At 48.6% G+C, this 14,014-nt stretch overlaps 1 protein-coding gene across 1 annotated transcript; it reads right to left on the bottom strand.

The window, feature by feature from the left end:
- Positions 1-262: 262 nt before the first annotated feature.
- Positions 263-13,451, bottom strand: Aqp7 (aquaporin 7). Its single transcript, XM_070008724.1, has 8 exons — positions 13,311-13,451; positions 12,614-12,664; positions 9,326-9,431; positions 3,113-3,239; positions 2,532-2,669; positions 1,690-1,808; positions 1,294-1,511; positions 263-981 (listed from the first exon to the last, which is right to left on the bottom strand). The coding sequence occupies exons 2-8, from the start codon at positions 12,637-12,639 to the stop codon at positions 714-716; spliced, it is 1,002 nt and encodes a 333-aa protein (XP_069864825.1). The 5' UTR covers positions 12,640-12,664; positions 13,311-13,451; the 3' UTR covers positions 263-713.
- Positions 13,452-14,014: the final 563 nt, after the last annotated feature.

Raw genomic sequence — 14,014 nt, forward strand, 5'->3', positions numbered from 1 at the left:
GTGTAGCTGTGGTTCACATAGTAGAGCACTAGTCGAGCAAAATAGCTAAGGTAGCACCCAAGCCCAGAATTCAAAGCCCAGGACCAGCAGGAAAAAATATAAGCAATTTCCTCATTACATCCTCCTTCCCAATTTTGGAATTGACCCTTCACATGGGAGAGCTCCAGTGTTTGGAAAGAGGAACACGATCCCGCCCCTTAAAGGTGTTCCATCCATTACCTAGTATTCCCATGGGAATGAAAATGGATTCAGGAGACAGGAGTGAAAAAAGTCTTAATCTTTTATGTATAAAGCACAGATATAGTACACAAACAACATAGTATACAGGTAGTATTAATATGTATAATTAAGAAAAAAAGTTGTCAGAGGAAGAAGGTTGAAATTTTCTGCTCTAAATACATGGACCTTGCCTGCTCCTAAGAACCTCAAATTGTCCCCAAAACTGGCCCCTACCAGCTCTTGCTCAAACCACCACCCCCCCTCCCCATGCCTGAAAGCCATTCTGAGGGAACATTAATCAGAGGACCCTCTGAGTTTGCTCCCCCTCATTCTATGTTCTAACCTGCTAAGAAAGACCTAAAAGAATAACCCTGGAGCTCTTGGAAGAGCTCCAGAGAGAAGCCTGCCCCAGGAAGCCCTCAGGAAGTGAGGGTGCTGATGTGGGACAGGGCTTGCTTTATTGCAGTAGGGTTGGGATCACAAATAATCTCTACTTAGAAACGCTCTGTAATCCCGGAACTGCCCAAGGGCTGGGCAGGCTGGACTGAAGCAGGGTTCACAGACATGGGGGTAAGAGCAGACTTGGATGAGCTGCTCTTGGGCAATATGGTTATCTTGTGGTCTTCGTATGTCACAGAATTCTCCGTTTTCGGGGGTTCTTGTGAGCTGTTGCAGCCAATGAAGATCAAGTACACCATGCCACCTAGGTAAGCACCCAGGGGCGGTGCCACCACTGGCACCCACCACCAGTTGTCCCCAGCACTGTAGGTGAAAAAAAAGAGGATGCCTATGAGGGCCATGGTGCCCAGGTTGGCATTCCTGTCCATCTGAGGCCTAGATGGAGTGAGCAGAGAAGCTACCATTCCCCTCCATCTACCGCAGGGGATATCTGTTGTCCTGGCCAGCCTCAGCCCAATTTAAGGCTGAGTTGATAGTCCCACAGAAGCATGTGCATTTCCCCCAAGAAGCCTCAGAACCTCCTCCTGCCCCCTGGACCACCTGCAGGCGCCATGGGACTCAGCATGCAGGGGACCCATAGAAAGTTTCAGAAATAGAGCCTAGGCAGGGCAGTACCTGAACACTTGTGTTCCCCAGCCGGCCATGAAAGTGAAGAAGCGGGGAGGCAGGTCCCGGGATGGGTTGATAGCATATCCTGTGTTCATGCCTAGGGACACCCCAATGATGCAAATGAGGGTTCCAATCACTAGGGCCTCTGTCCCTGAAAGGGCCGGATTGTTGTTCTTGTCCGTAATGGCGAAGAGACACAGCTGGAGCATCCCTGTGAGGAACACCTGGGGAGCAGATGCCATGGCAGCCGGAGAGGCCCTGGCCTGGTCGCCGGGCCTCAGCAGGTCCCCAAGTCCAGACGCCTTGGCAGAGACACGTCTGGGTACACACCTCACCCAAATTGCTCACGTCCTCTTTGTCATGAGGGGATCTGGGAAGGGGAGCCCTCTCTGAACTACTCACCTCATCCAGGAAGCCCCGCCACAATGTCATGTGGCCAGGAAGGTAGGTGGCAAAAATGCCCGCAGTCGCTTTGGGGCCGCTCACTGTCAGCAGCCCACCTGAGAATTCTTGAATGGCCGCTGTGGAGATAAAGAGTGACCTACACCACTGGAGGCCCACATCTTTTGTTTTCTTTTAAATTCGGGACCTGGCATCTGCTACATAGACCCTCTACCACTCAAACCACACTCCAAGTCTTTTTTTGCAGTAGTTATTTTTCAGATAAAGTCTTGAGCTTTTGCCCAAGCCAGTCTGGAACACTATGCCCCTACCTCTGCTTCCCTTACACTAAGGTCACTGCTGTGCATCAACTTGCCTAGCTTATTGAGGTGAGAGTCTTGATGAGTTTTGCCAGAGCTGCATCTTCAGCCATCATCTTTTTGATCTCCTCCTAAGTAGTTGATATTAGGGATGTTGAGTCTTTGTGATCAGATTCTCCAAGACATTTTTTTTAACAGACTGGGGTACCAGGATCTCAGCTGCTGGCCAGGCACCAGTGGGCCATGCCTTTAATCCTAGCTACTCCAGAGGCTGAGAGTTATCCCAGGCAGAAAAATTCAAAGTTCTCCAATTAACCAGCAAAAAAGCCAGAAGTGGGTCTAAGGCTCAAGTGGTAGAGCACCAGTCTTGAGCAAAAAAAGCTAAAGGACAACACCCAAATTCAAAGCTCCAGCCCTTGTATGCATGCACATGCATGCGCGCGCGCGCACACACACACACACACACACACACACACACACACACACAATCTGATTTGCTCATATTTCGGAGGAGGAGACTGAGATTGGAAGCAGAAAACTCACTGTAGAAGAGCATGTAGATGGTGGCAGAGGCCATGAAGGAGCCCAGGAACTGACCCAGCACATACACAGGGAACTTCTTCCAGGGCACACGGCCCAACGCACAGCTGGTGAAGGTCACAGCTGCATTCATGTGGGCCCCTGTTGTAGTGAGGGACAGGTTTTAATGGAGGAGCAAAAATAGAAATGAACAACAAAATAAATAACATTGAGAACAACAATACTAACAGCTAGTGTTTACGGAGTGCAGACTGTGTGACAAGTACACTCTTATTTAACCCCTTACAATGACTTTAGGGACCCACCTCCAGTTTAACCCCTCTACTCAAGAAAAGTGAGGGACAGAGGAGGTAAAAGTATTTTTTTAAGATGACCCAGCCAGTAGAAGTGGTGGGAGAGAGGGCCCAGGTAGTGTCTGGGGAAGACACAGATAGAGACAAGGGGTTCTGAGGTATTCTCCCTCCTCATGGTCACCAGTGAGGCCCTGGCTGGGTCACAGAAGGGGCTATGTGGAAGTGGGCAGGAAACAATCTGTTAAGAAGTACCTGACTGTGACCAGTCAGGTAAGGTCTGGGCTCACTCACCAGAGATGCTGCCTGCCATGTGCACTCCCATAGTGACTCCGAAGCCAAAACCCAAGTTGACACCAAGGTAGCTCCCTTGTTTTTGATTTGTTAGAACATTATGAGCCACAGAACCAAGGCCAAACACCTGCAAGGGAGGGCTTCTGAGGGGTCTGCCTGCCCAGCAGCCACATCCTGAGCAAAGAGCTCACAGTCAATTCGCTTCCCACCGCTTCCATTCCATCTATCTCCCTGTTGTTGCCCTTAAAACCCTTCCACCATATCCTCATTCTCCAGAGCCTTCTCTTCCATGCTCTCAGGGAGGCCTTTCAAACCTGACCCAGGGAGAGCTGATGGTGAGTATAAAAAAACTCACAGGGGGCTGGGAAGGTGGCTCAGTGGTAGAGCGCTTGCCTTGCATGCCTGAGGCCCTGGGTTCGATTCCTCAGCACCACATAAGCAAAAAGAAAAAAGCAGGAAGTGGCACTGTGGCTCAAGTGGTAGAGCCCTAGCCTTGAGCTGAAGAGCTGAGGGACAGTGCCCAGGCCCAGAGTTCAGGCCCCACGACCGGACCCAAAAAAAAAAAAAAAAAAAAAAAAAGACTCACAGGCGGGACACTGGTGGCTCACACCTCTAATCCTAGCTACTCAGGAGGCTGAGATCTGAGGATTGTGGTACAAAGCCAGCCCGGGCAGAAAAGTCCATGAGACTCTTACCTGCAATAAAACACCAGAAAACTGGAAGTGACACTGTGGATCAAATGGTAGCACACTAGTCTTGAGCTGAAGAGCTTAGGGACAGCAGCCCAGGCCCAGAGTTCAAGCCTTATGACCGACAAAAAGATTAAGGACCAGCCGGGCGCTGGTGGCTCACGCCTGTAATCCTAGCTACTCAGGAGGCTGAGATCTGAGGATCGCGGTTCAAAGCCAGCCCGGGCAGGAGAGACCATGAGACTCCTATCTCCAATAAACCACCAGAAAACTGGAAGTGGCGCTGTAGCTCAAGTGGTAGAGCGCTCGCCTTGAGCTGAAGAGCTGAGGGACAGTGCCCAGGCCCAGAGTTCAAGCCCCACAACCGACAAAAAACAAACAAACAAACAAACAAAAAAGATTAAGGACCTAGGTGTAGTGACTCCTAATTGTAGTTACTCAAGAGGCTGAGATTGAGAGGATCAAAAGTTGAGGCCAGTATGAGCAAAAAGGAAGACCTCCCCATATCAGTGAATAGAGGTGGGTGTGGCAGAGTACACTTAACATCCCAGCTACACATTAAGTGTAAAGTAGGAGGACTATAGTCCACACTGCCTGGACAAGAAAAGCAAGACTCTACCTGGAAAACAAACTGAAACATAAAATAGCTTGGGATATAGTGTAAGTAGTAGAGTACCTGTCTAGCAAGTGGGAGGCGCTGAGTTCAAACTCTTGTGCCATTAAAAAAAAAAAAAAAAAAAAAGACAAAGATTCAGGTCTTTGGCATTTCCAGGCACTTTGACCCTGGACCACTTGAAGTTTGAGTGGAGGTAGAGCTTTAAGAAGGGGGTTCCTGAGATAGAGTGCACAACTTAGGGAATCTCAAACTACAAGCTAGGCTGAAGGAAATTCCTTTTTTTCTTTTTTCTTTTTTCTTTTTGCCAGTCCTGAGGCTTGAACTCAGAGTCTGGGCACTGTCCCTGAGCTTCTTTTGCTCAAGGATAGCACTCTACTACTTGAGCCATGGTGCCACTTCATGCATGCTTGGCAAACACTCTATCACTAAGACACATTCCCAGCCCCTGAAGGAAATTTCTGATAGCACTTGTGTGTGTGTGTGTGTGTAGTACTTGCCAGTAACTGGAGAATTCGGGACCTAGGTACTATCTCTTAGCTTTTTCTTTTCTTTTTTTTAATTTTTATTTAATTTTTTATTGTGAAAATACTGTACAGAGGGGTTACAATTACATGGGCAAGATAATGAGTACATTTCTTATCAAACATTGCAGCATCCTCCTTTGTTTCCCCTTCCCATCCCCTCCCATCCTCCCCCAGCCCCTCTTAGCTTTTTCACTCAAAGCTGGTACTCTACCACTTGAATCACATTTCCAGCTTTTCAGTAGTTAAGAGAAAAGAATCTCACAGACTTTTCTGTTCAGGCTTCAAACACTGATCCTCAGATCTCAGTCTCCTGAGTAGCTAAGATTACAGGCATGAGCAACTGAGGCCAGGCTTGATTAACTTGATTTTTTTTTGGGGGGGGGGAAGGGTCGGTCGTGGGGCCTGAACTCTGGGCCTGGGTGCTGTGCCTTGGCTCTTCAGCTCAAGGCTAGCGCTCTACCACTTGAGCCACAGCGCCACTTCCTACGTTTTTTCTTTTTGCTTATGTGGTGCTGAAGAATCGAACCCAGGGCCTCAGGCATGCAAGGCAAGCGCTCTACCATTGAGCCACCTTCCCAGCCCGGTTAACTTGATTTTGAAGACAAGTTTTAACTCCTTTTGAAAGAATGAGAAGCCTGGGCCATACTGGCCTGCATTCCACCTCTACAGTGACAGTCAGCTAGAGCAGTGGCAGCCATTCCCTTACCTACTCTGCAATTAACCCAAGCCCCTAGTCCCCTAATTTGACTGGCTTGGCCCTTGTAGCATGTAAGTTTGCCATCCATGCCCCGTGGCCCAAGGGTCCAGCTGGGTTTCCACCAGGGCCTTAATAGCTCCAGCTACTCCTCTTCTTGGTCAGTGAATAATAGCCCAGCCCCAAAGTCTCCACAATAGCCAAGAAATTGGCTCCAAAGACATCTCTAAAGGTAGTGGAGGAGAACAGTTCACTGCCCTCACCCCAGCCTCAATAAATGAGGTCCAAGGTCACACTAGCCTTTTGTGTAAAACCTTTACCCTGGTGATTCACTGGGCTTCCTATCAACTGAAAAAGCCTCCTCTTCTTGGCTTAGGATGGGTAACTAAAAATAACAACAACACAATGTCCTATATAAACTTGAAGCTTGGAAAGGTTTTGTTGTTTGTTTTTGAGTACTACAGACAGAACCCAAAGCCTCACAGGCAAGTACTGTACCGCTTGAACCGCAAGACCAGCCCTTTTGTTTTTGAGATAATCTCTCTCTAATCTTACAAAAGTGAACTCAGAGATCTCATGCCTCATTCATCCAAGTAGTTGGGATGCCAGGTATGCATTACCATGCCCAACTCACCAGGTTCTTGTACAATCATTACATTCCTTCAGCCATCACAGCAAATCTGTGTAGCAAGTGTTTTATATTTGTCTCCCACCCTACAGATGGAGAAACTGAAAAGAGTCTTGAACTATGCACAGCCTGAAGATGAAAGCTTTAACAAGCCTGCTAAGGAGGCAGGCTCTGGTGGCTACTCTGGAGGCTGAGATCTGACAATAGCAGTTCAAAGCCAGCCTGGGCAGGAAAGTCTGTGAGACCAAAAAGCTGAAAGTAGAGCAATGGCTCAAGTGGTAGAATGTAAAGCTTATGGGCAGGGACAGGAGGGGAAAATGGAGGAAAGCAAAGGAAGGGGTGACAATGTCCAAGAAGCATAGTACCCATCCTCTGACTAATGGAATTATAACCCCTTTGTACAACTCCTTAACAATAACAATTTTAAAAATAATTAATTTGGGCGAGGAACGTGGCTTAATGGTAGAGTGCTTGCCTAGCATGCATGAAGCCTTGGGTTCCTTTCTTCAATACCACTTAAGCAGAAAAAGTCAGAAATGGCGTTGTGGCTCAATTGGTAGAGTGCTAGACCTGAGCAAAGAGAGGTTCAGAGACAGTGCCCAGGCCCTGAGTTCAAACCCCAGGACTGGCAAAAAAGACTTGTCTAACACATCCAACGCCCTGGGTTCGATCCCCAGCACTGAAAAGGAGAGAAAGGAGAAGGGTTGGGAGATAATGGGCAGATATCATGGAGTATGGGCAGTGCCTGCTTTCCTAAGAACTCCCGAGGAATCACCCACTGCCTCCCAGGTTCCAAGGTTTAACAGCCCTCATGAGACTGGAATGTCTTGTCATAAATGAATTACTTTGTCCCGGATTAAAGGGGGCAGAAATCAGGCTGTGTTCATACTCAGGAGCCAGAGCAGGTAAGAGAGAAGAAAAAGGAAGGGAAGAAGAAAGGCTGAGAGTAACAAGGGGCCAACTGACAGACCACATATATGCCAGGTGCTGGTAGCTGGCCTCCTACACACAAGGCGGCCACCGTGTTAGTGCTCACACTTACCAACAAGGAAGCTAATGCTCTGAGCCATTAAAATGCTTGAGCAAAAAAAGTTCAGAGACAGTGCCTAGGCCGTGAGTTCAAGTCCCATGACTGGCAAAATAATAATAATAATAATAATAGAGAAAGGAAAGGAGAAAAGGGGAAAATAAAGGAAAGGCTGGGGATTAAAAAAAATACACAAGCCGGGCGCTGGTGGCTCACGCCTGTAATCCTAGCTACTCAGGAGGCTGAGATCTGAGGATCGCGGTTCAAAGCCAGCCCGGGCAGGAGAGACCGTGAGACTCCTATCTCCAATAAACCACCAGAAAACCGGAAGTGGCGCTGTAGCTCAAGTGGTAGAGCACTCGCCTTGAGCTGAAGAGCTGAGGGACAGCGCTCAGGCCCAGAGTTCAAGCCCCACGACCGACAAAAAAAAAAAAAAAAAAAAAAAATACACAGCAGCACATCCAGAGTTCAAACCCAACTTCAAACTTATGAAGGGTTGACTCTATGGAGTCTATGCTTCAGAATTAGGAAGACAAGCTTGGAGTCAGCAAGAATCCTGCCCATGGACAGCTCATTAACTCAATAGTGACATCAGGATAAGAACTCTACAATCATTCGGGGGGAGGAGGGGCCGGGGTGCACGCACCAATCATGTGGTTTGAACTCAGGACCTGAGCACTGTCACTGAACTTTTTTCCTCAAGTCTGGCACTGTACCACTTGAACTACAGATCCACTTCTGGCCTTTTGCTGGTTAATTGGAGATAAGAGTCTCATAAACTTTCCTGCCCAGGCTGTCTTCAACTAGTGATCCTCAGATCTCAGCCTTCTAAGTAGCTAGGGTTACAAACATGAGCCACGGGCACCCATATTCTTACAAACTTTACTTCTCTCCTTCCAGCCCGAGTCTCTCGAGCATTTAACTACTGTCCAAGATGTTCCAGCAACAATTCATTTGGTGACATCCAAAGCAACTTCATCTCTGGCCCTGTGCTGAGCCCATACTCTAGAATAGCCCCTAGAGCTTAGTTCATGTCGGCTGCTTGAGGAATTTCTTTCCTCCATCATCTACAAATCTTCACCACCCCAGTCCATCACTGTCCTCCCTCCACCTCAGTCATGGTACCACCTCATTACTGGCTTGTCTGCTTAGGCTCCACACTGTACCCTCAGTTACTTTCTAAAATCCCCTGCTTGGGAGCCTTCAATGTTTCCCTTTTAATTCCCAAGGCCTAACAGTCAAGGTTTTCACAGATCTCTCTATTCCTGGCTTTTCTCTTCCACATTTCCCATCATGCCATCTTCCTTTTTTAATTTTTTTTTAATTTTAATTTTTTTTGGAGGGGTCCAGTCATGGGGCCTGAACTCTGGGCCTGGGCTCTGTCCCTCAGCTCTTCAGCTCAAGGCTAGCGTTCAACCACTTGAGCCACAGCGCCACTTCGAGATTTTTTTTTCCTGCTTATGTGGTGTTGAGGAATCAAACCCAGGGCCTCATGCATGCAAGGCAAGCGCTCTACCACTGAGCCACCTTCCCAGCCCCTTCCTTTTTTTTTAATGACAGTCCTGGGGCTTGAACTCAGGGCCTAGATGCTGCCCTGAGCTTTTGTGCTCAACACTAAAGATCTAGGCTTGGGCCACAGCTCCATTTCTGGCTTTTTTGGGGTGCTAAATTGGAGATAAGAGTCTCACAGACTTTCCTGCCAGAGCTGGCTTTGAGCTGGGTTTCCCAGATCTCAGCCTCCTGAATAGCTAGGTTTACATAGGTGAGAGCTACAGGTACCAAGCTCCATCATGACTTCTGAGTCATGATCCTACTCATGATCCCTGACCTCCAACCTACTGTTGCATTCTATCCTGGCATATTATGAGCCCTTTCCATCCCCCAAAAGACTTTCCTTTGCTTCTTTCCCAGACTCCCAGCTCAGTGGCAGGGGAAGGGATAATAGGCCCTATGGGGTAAGGGTAATAGGGAAGGAGGGAGGAAGGGAGGGAGGGAGGGAGGGATCCCACCCACCCTAGACTACCTGCCCACTTACCATCATGACATATGTGCTCATGAACTCTGCCAGGAACTCTCGCACCATCTCCTTCCGCAATACTGCTTTTATCCTTGCTAGTATAGGCCCAGAGTTCATCATGGAGCTGTGGGTGGGCGTGAAGCAGTCGCAGTCCAAGCCCATGGACAGAAGACTCAAGTCAGCCTCCTGCTCATGGGCTCTTCAGCTCACGGTTCAGTTAATGAGTAACCCTGAAGCCTTTCTACCTATGCCTTCTCCAGCCCAGGACAGTCAGGACAGCTGGTACTGGAGGCATCGAGCACCACAGGGACATGGAGGGGAACTGGGGAAGATGACTCATCCAGGCTCTTTCTTCTAGCCAGGCCTGAACAAGTGGCACAGTTGAATATGTCATTGCAGCCAGGTGCCAGAGGCTCACTCACACCTGTAAATCCTAACTACTAAGGAGGCTGAGATCTGAGGATCAAGCTGCAAAGACAGCCTGGGCAGTCTGTGAGACTCTTTATCCCCAGTTAACCACCAGAAAGTCAGAAGTGGAGCTGCAGCTCAAGTAGTAGAGTATCAGCCTTGAGCAAAAAAAAGTTAAGAGACAGTTCCCAGACCTTGAGTTCAGACCCCAGTACTGACACACACACATGCATACACACACACACACACACACACACACACACACACACACACATACACACACACACATACTATAGGGAATGATGAGTTGCTGGAGAAAGTCGGCTGAAGAGTTGTCTATCTGCAGGAGACAGATTGGGGTCACAGGTCAGGGCCGGCAATAGTAAAGCAACCTAATAACTGCATACATTAAAGACTGATTGTGGACTCTAAGCAGCACTGAGTCCTGAAAAAAATATATATACATACATACATACATACATATATGCATGCATGCATCAGCTTCTGAAGATGAGGGAGTCAGCAAAACACACCAGCCCTGCACCATGTGGGCATAAAAGGACAATTTTGAGTAACTGAATGCATGAGTGAATGAGTGAGTGAGAAAGGGAAGAAAGGACCTTTCTTCATGGTTTATCCTCAGTGCTTAGTACAGGGAAGATGTGCAATAAATATTGGTTGGATGAGAACTGGAGAATCCGTTTCTTACAATCAACTACATCCCAAAGCTTCCCATAGTACCCAACACTTAACAAGTATTTGTTTAATGAATGCTTAGTTGGATAGACAGATGAAAAGATGAGTTTCAGGCCCCAACATCTGTGTGGAAGGAAGTCTGAGACTGAAGTTTGGGGAAGGTCCTGGGATCTGGAGGATTAAGAGGAAGAAGAGGGTTGGGTGCTGGTGGCTCACTCCTATAATTCTAGTTACTCAAGAGGCTGAGCCGGGCACTGGTGGCTCACACTTGTAATCCTAGCTACTCATGAGGCTGAGATCTGAGGATCTGTGGTTCAAAGCCAGCCCGGGCAGGAAAGTCCGTGAGATATCTCCAATAAATCACTGGAGAATTGGAAGTGGCGCTGTGGCTCAAGCGGTAGAGCACTGTCCTTGAGTTGAAGAGCTGAGGGACAGCGCCCAAGCCCAGAGTTCAAGCCCCACGACTGACAAAAAAAGGGGGTGGGCGCTGAGATCTGAGGATTGATGTTTGAAGCCAGCCCAGGCAGAAAAGTCCCTGAGACTCTTTTTATTTTTGGCCAGTCTTGGGGCTTGAATTCAGGACTTGAGTACTATTCCTGAGTTTCTTTTTGCTTAAGGTTAATACTTCTACCTCTTGAGCCACAGCACCACTTCTGGCCTTTTCTGTTTATGTGGTGCTGAGGAATCGAACTTCATACATGGTAAGCAAGTACTCTACCACTAAGCCACATTCCCAGACCCCTGAGTCTCTTATCTAATTAACCCACCAAGAAGCCAGAAGTGGAGCTGGGCATCAAATGATAGAGCACCAGCATTGAGCAAAATAGCCAAGCAAGAGCATGAGAACCTGTGTTCAAATACCAGCAACAGCACCAAAAGAAAAAGAAAAAGAAGGAGAAGAAGAAGAAAACAAATGGTAGCTCAATCAGGTAGAAACAATGACAGGAAATTTACATGTTCTAGATATTTTAGGATATTGGCCACTCGGTAGGTGTGAGGTTATGGAAAGAAAAACATCAAGGATGTGGTCTTGACTTCTGGCTTGAACTTGGAAGAGGAGACCCCTGACCAAGCAGAGACCATAGGAAGAGGAGCAGGTTTGGGGGAAGTGTAGAAATCTGTTTTCAACTGAAATCTGGGCTACCAGTGGGTCTCTGGAAGCCCAGGAGAGAGATGTGGGCTAGAGACAGAAATGTCAGCCATACACAGTGGAATCTACTTGTTCTCCACACCCACAAGGGCACAAACAGATGCTCTAGCTCACGTGGTACTGGCAGCACTTGCATAAGCAAGGACAGTCGCTTGTTAGAAGATAATTAAGTCCTATGGGAAAATATAAGGCAGAGAAAAGGAACTGAGGGCATGGAGTTTGATTTCAAGTGGGGCTGTCATAAGTCTTGCAGGGATGGTAGCTTTTGAACAAACATGGAGGAAATAAAAGGAGTAATGCAGAAGAGCACTTCAAGCAAAAAGAAGTCAATGCAGGACTCCACATGTGTGCAGAAAGTAAAGGAAGTTAGTGTGATTGGAGCAGGGAGAGCGAGGCTTAGGATGAGGTCCAGAGAAGTAAAAGGGAGCAGATAGGGAGAGTCTTGGCCAGTACAAGGACTTTGGCTCATGCTTTTGCCCCAAAGAGAGTTATGCCTGAGAAGCTGAGGGGTGATGAGTTCAGTTCAGCTGAGTGCCACCTATAGAGGGGCAATCAAAATCCAATGGCCAGGGGCTGGGAAGGTGGCTCAGTGGTAGAGCGCTTGCCTTGCATGCCTGAGGCCCTGGGTTCGATTCCTCAGCACCACATAAGCAAAAAGAAAAAAGCCGGAAGTGGCGTTGTGACTCAAGTGGTAGAGCGCTAGCCTTGAGCTGAAGAGCTGAGGGACAGCGCCCAGGCCCAGAGTTCAGGCCCCACGAACGAAACCAAATAAATAAATAAATAAATAAATAAATAAATAAATCCAATGGCCAACCTCAGATCCCCATCCAGATCTTTCAAAGTCCCTCTTACCCCGGGCCAAGTTTCAGCTGCATTATGGGGCATGAGAGACAGGTAGGAGGGATCTTTCCTCTGGGGCCCAGTGAGCTACTAAGTGGATGAAAAGGAGGGGGTTTAGGAGAACAGTTTCTGCCAGAGAGAGACTGAGTCAGGGGATAAGGTATGCTGGGCCAAGAGTGGGCAGGGGGAGGAATAGAAGCTGGGTTGCTTACCGTCTCTGCCTGTCCATCCAAGCCATATTTGGTCTTTCAGATTTCTAAATGCTGTGGAATCACAGAGAGGTGAAATAGGAATGGGGGATACAGAACTTGACCCATATGTCAGCTCCCCCACTCCCTCCCGCCCCGTTTCCATGGGAGAAGACACTAGACACAGTTCTGCTAGCTGGAAAGGGAGAAATGGGGTGGGTTAGGTGTGTCTCAGCCAATGAGGACAGGCCCTGGAGTCCCACCCTCTATTCCCATATTGGCCTCTGGAAGCCAGACCCCTGGGCCAGGTCCTTCAGAGGTCCTGTTCGCCTTTCCCAAGTCTTCCCAAGCACAAAACCCTATCACCAAAATCTATCTCTAGGCTGACCCATCTCTGGCCTACTTTTTTTTGCCTTGGACCAGTGGAGTTGGTCCTTGGCTCCTTCTTCCTCCCATCCCCAGTCCCTGCTGACAACCTGGCCCAATACATCCTCCCAGCCTCTGCTGTCCCCAGCTTCTCTGGTCCTGCCAGCTACCACCTTACAGGTAAAGAAACAAAGGCCAGCATAGAAAGCCAAGCCTTCCACTCCCAGCTGGGGCTTCTTTCCCAAATAACTCCACCATCACCTCCGACCCATACAGTAGTCTCCAGGTTTGGAAGTTCCTAAAGAGCCCAACCTGCCCCCAGCAGCTTGGAGCCCCACTCACGCTGCTGACACACCTCAGCCTCTGCCTTAGGAGTTCCTTGATTAAAGCAAGCTTGATCCCATTCCTCCGTGTGTGTCCAGGCTCCACACTGCACCCACAGCAGAGCCTCTGCTAGTGACCTCAGCCTGGAGCCTGCCTCTCGGCCCTCCCCAGCATGAGTCCAAGGCTACATCCACTCCTCCAGGGGAGAGGTCAGTAGGGAAGAGGTTTGGCTTGTGCTACTTGAGCCACATCCAGACACACGGCCCAAAATAGAATCTCTCCTCCTGCCAGTAGCGTCATAGTGACTGAATTCTAAAGCAGCCCTAGTGAGGCCAGAGATGAGGTCCAGGTGGGCTCTCTGAGCTTCAGCCCCAGAGGAAAGCCACATTTTGGGCCCTACTTTGGAGCCAGAGCCTGAGGTAGCAGAGGCTACCCATGGGGAAAGCCAAGAAGAATAGAAACTATGAGTAGAAATTTCTGGAAATCATAAGCAAACAGAAGGATATAGAAGACCTTGGGTCAGTCCTCAGGGAGCCTTCACTTGAACAGCCTTCATTCTCATCTGAGATAAGGGACTGCACCCCCTTTCTCCCCAGCCTGTTCCTATGGGGCCCCTACCTGAGGTCAGAAAGAAGAAACATGGGTGTCGCCCTCAGGAAAATGCTTCCCTTGAGAAAGGCAAGCCTCCATTAAGGAACCAAAGCTGGCCCCATGTGGGGTTCAGGCTGAAGGCTG

The sequence above is a fragment of the Dipodomys merriami genome, unplaced genomic scaffold (genome assembly GCF_024711535.1).
Source record: "Dipodomys merriami isolate MVZ:Mamm:240054 unplaced genomic scaffold, mDipMer1.0.p SCAF_11, whole genome shotgun sequence".
Classification (NCBI taxonomy): domain Eukaryota; kingdom Metazoa; phylum Chordata; class Mammalia; order Rodentia; family Heteromyidae; genus Dipodomys; species Dipodomys merriami.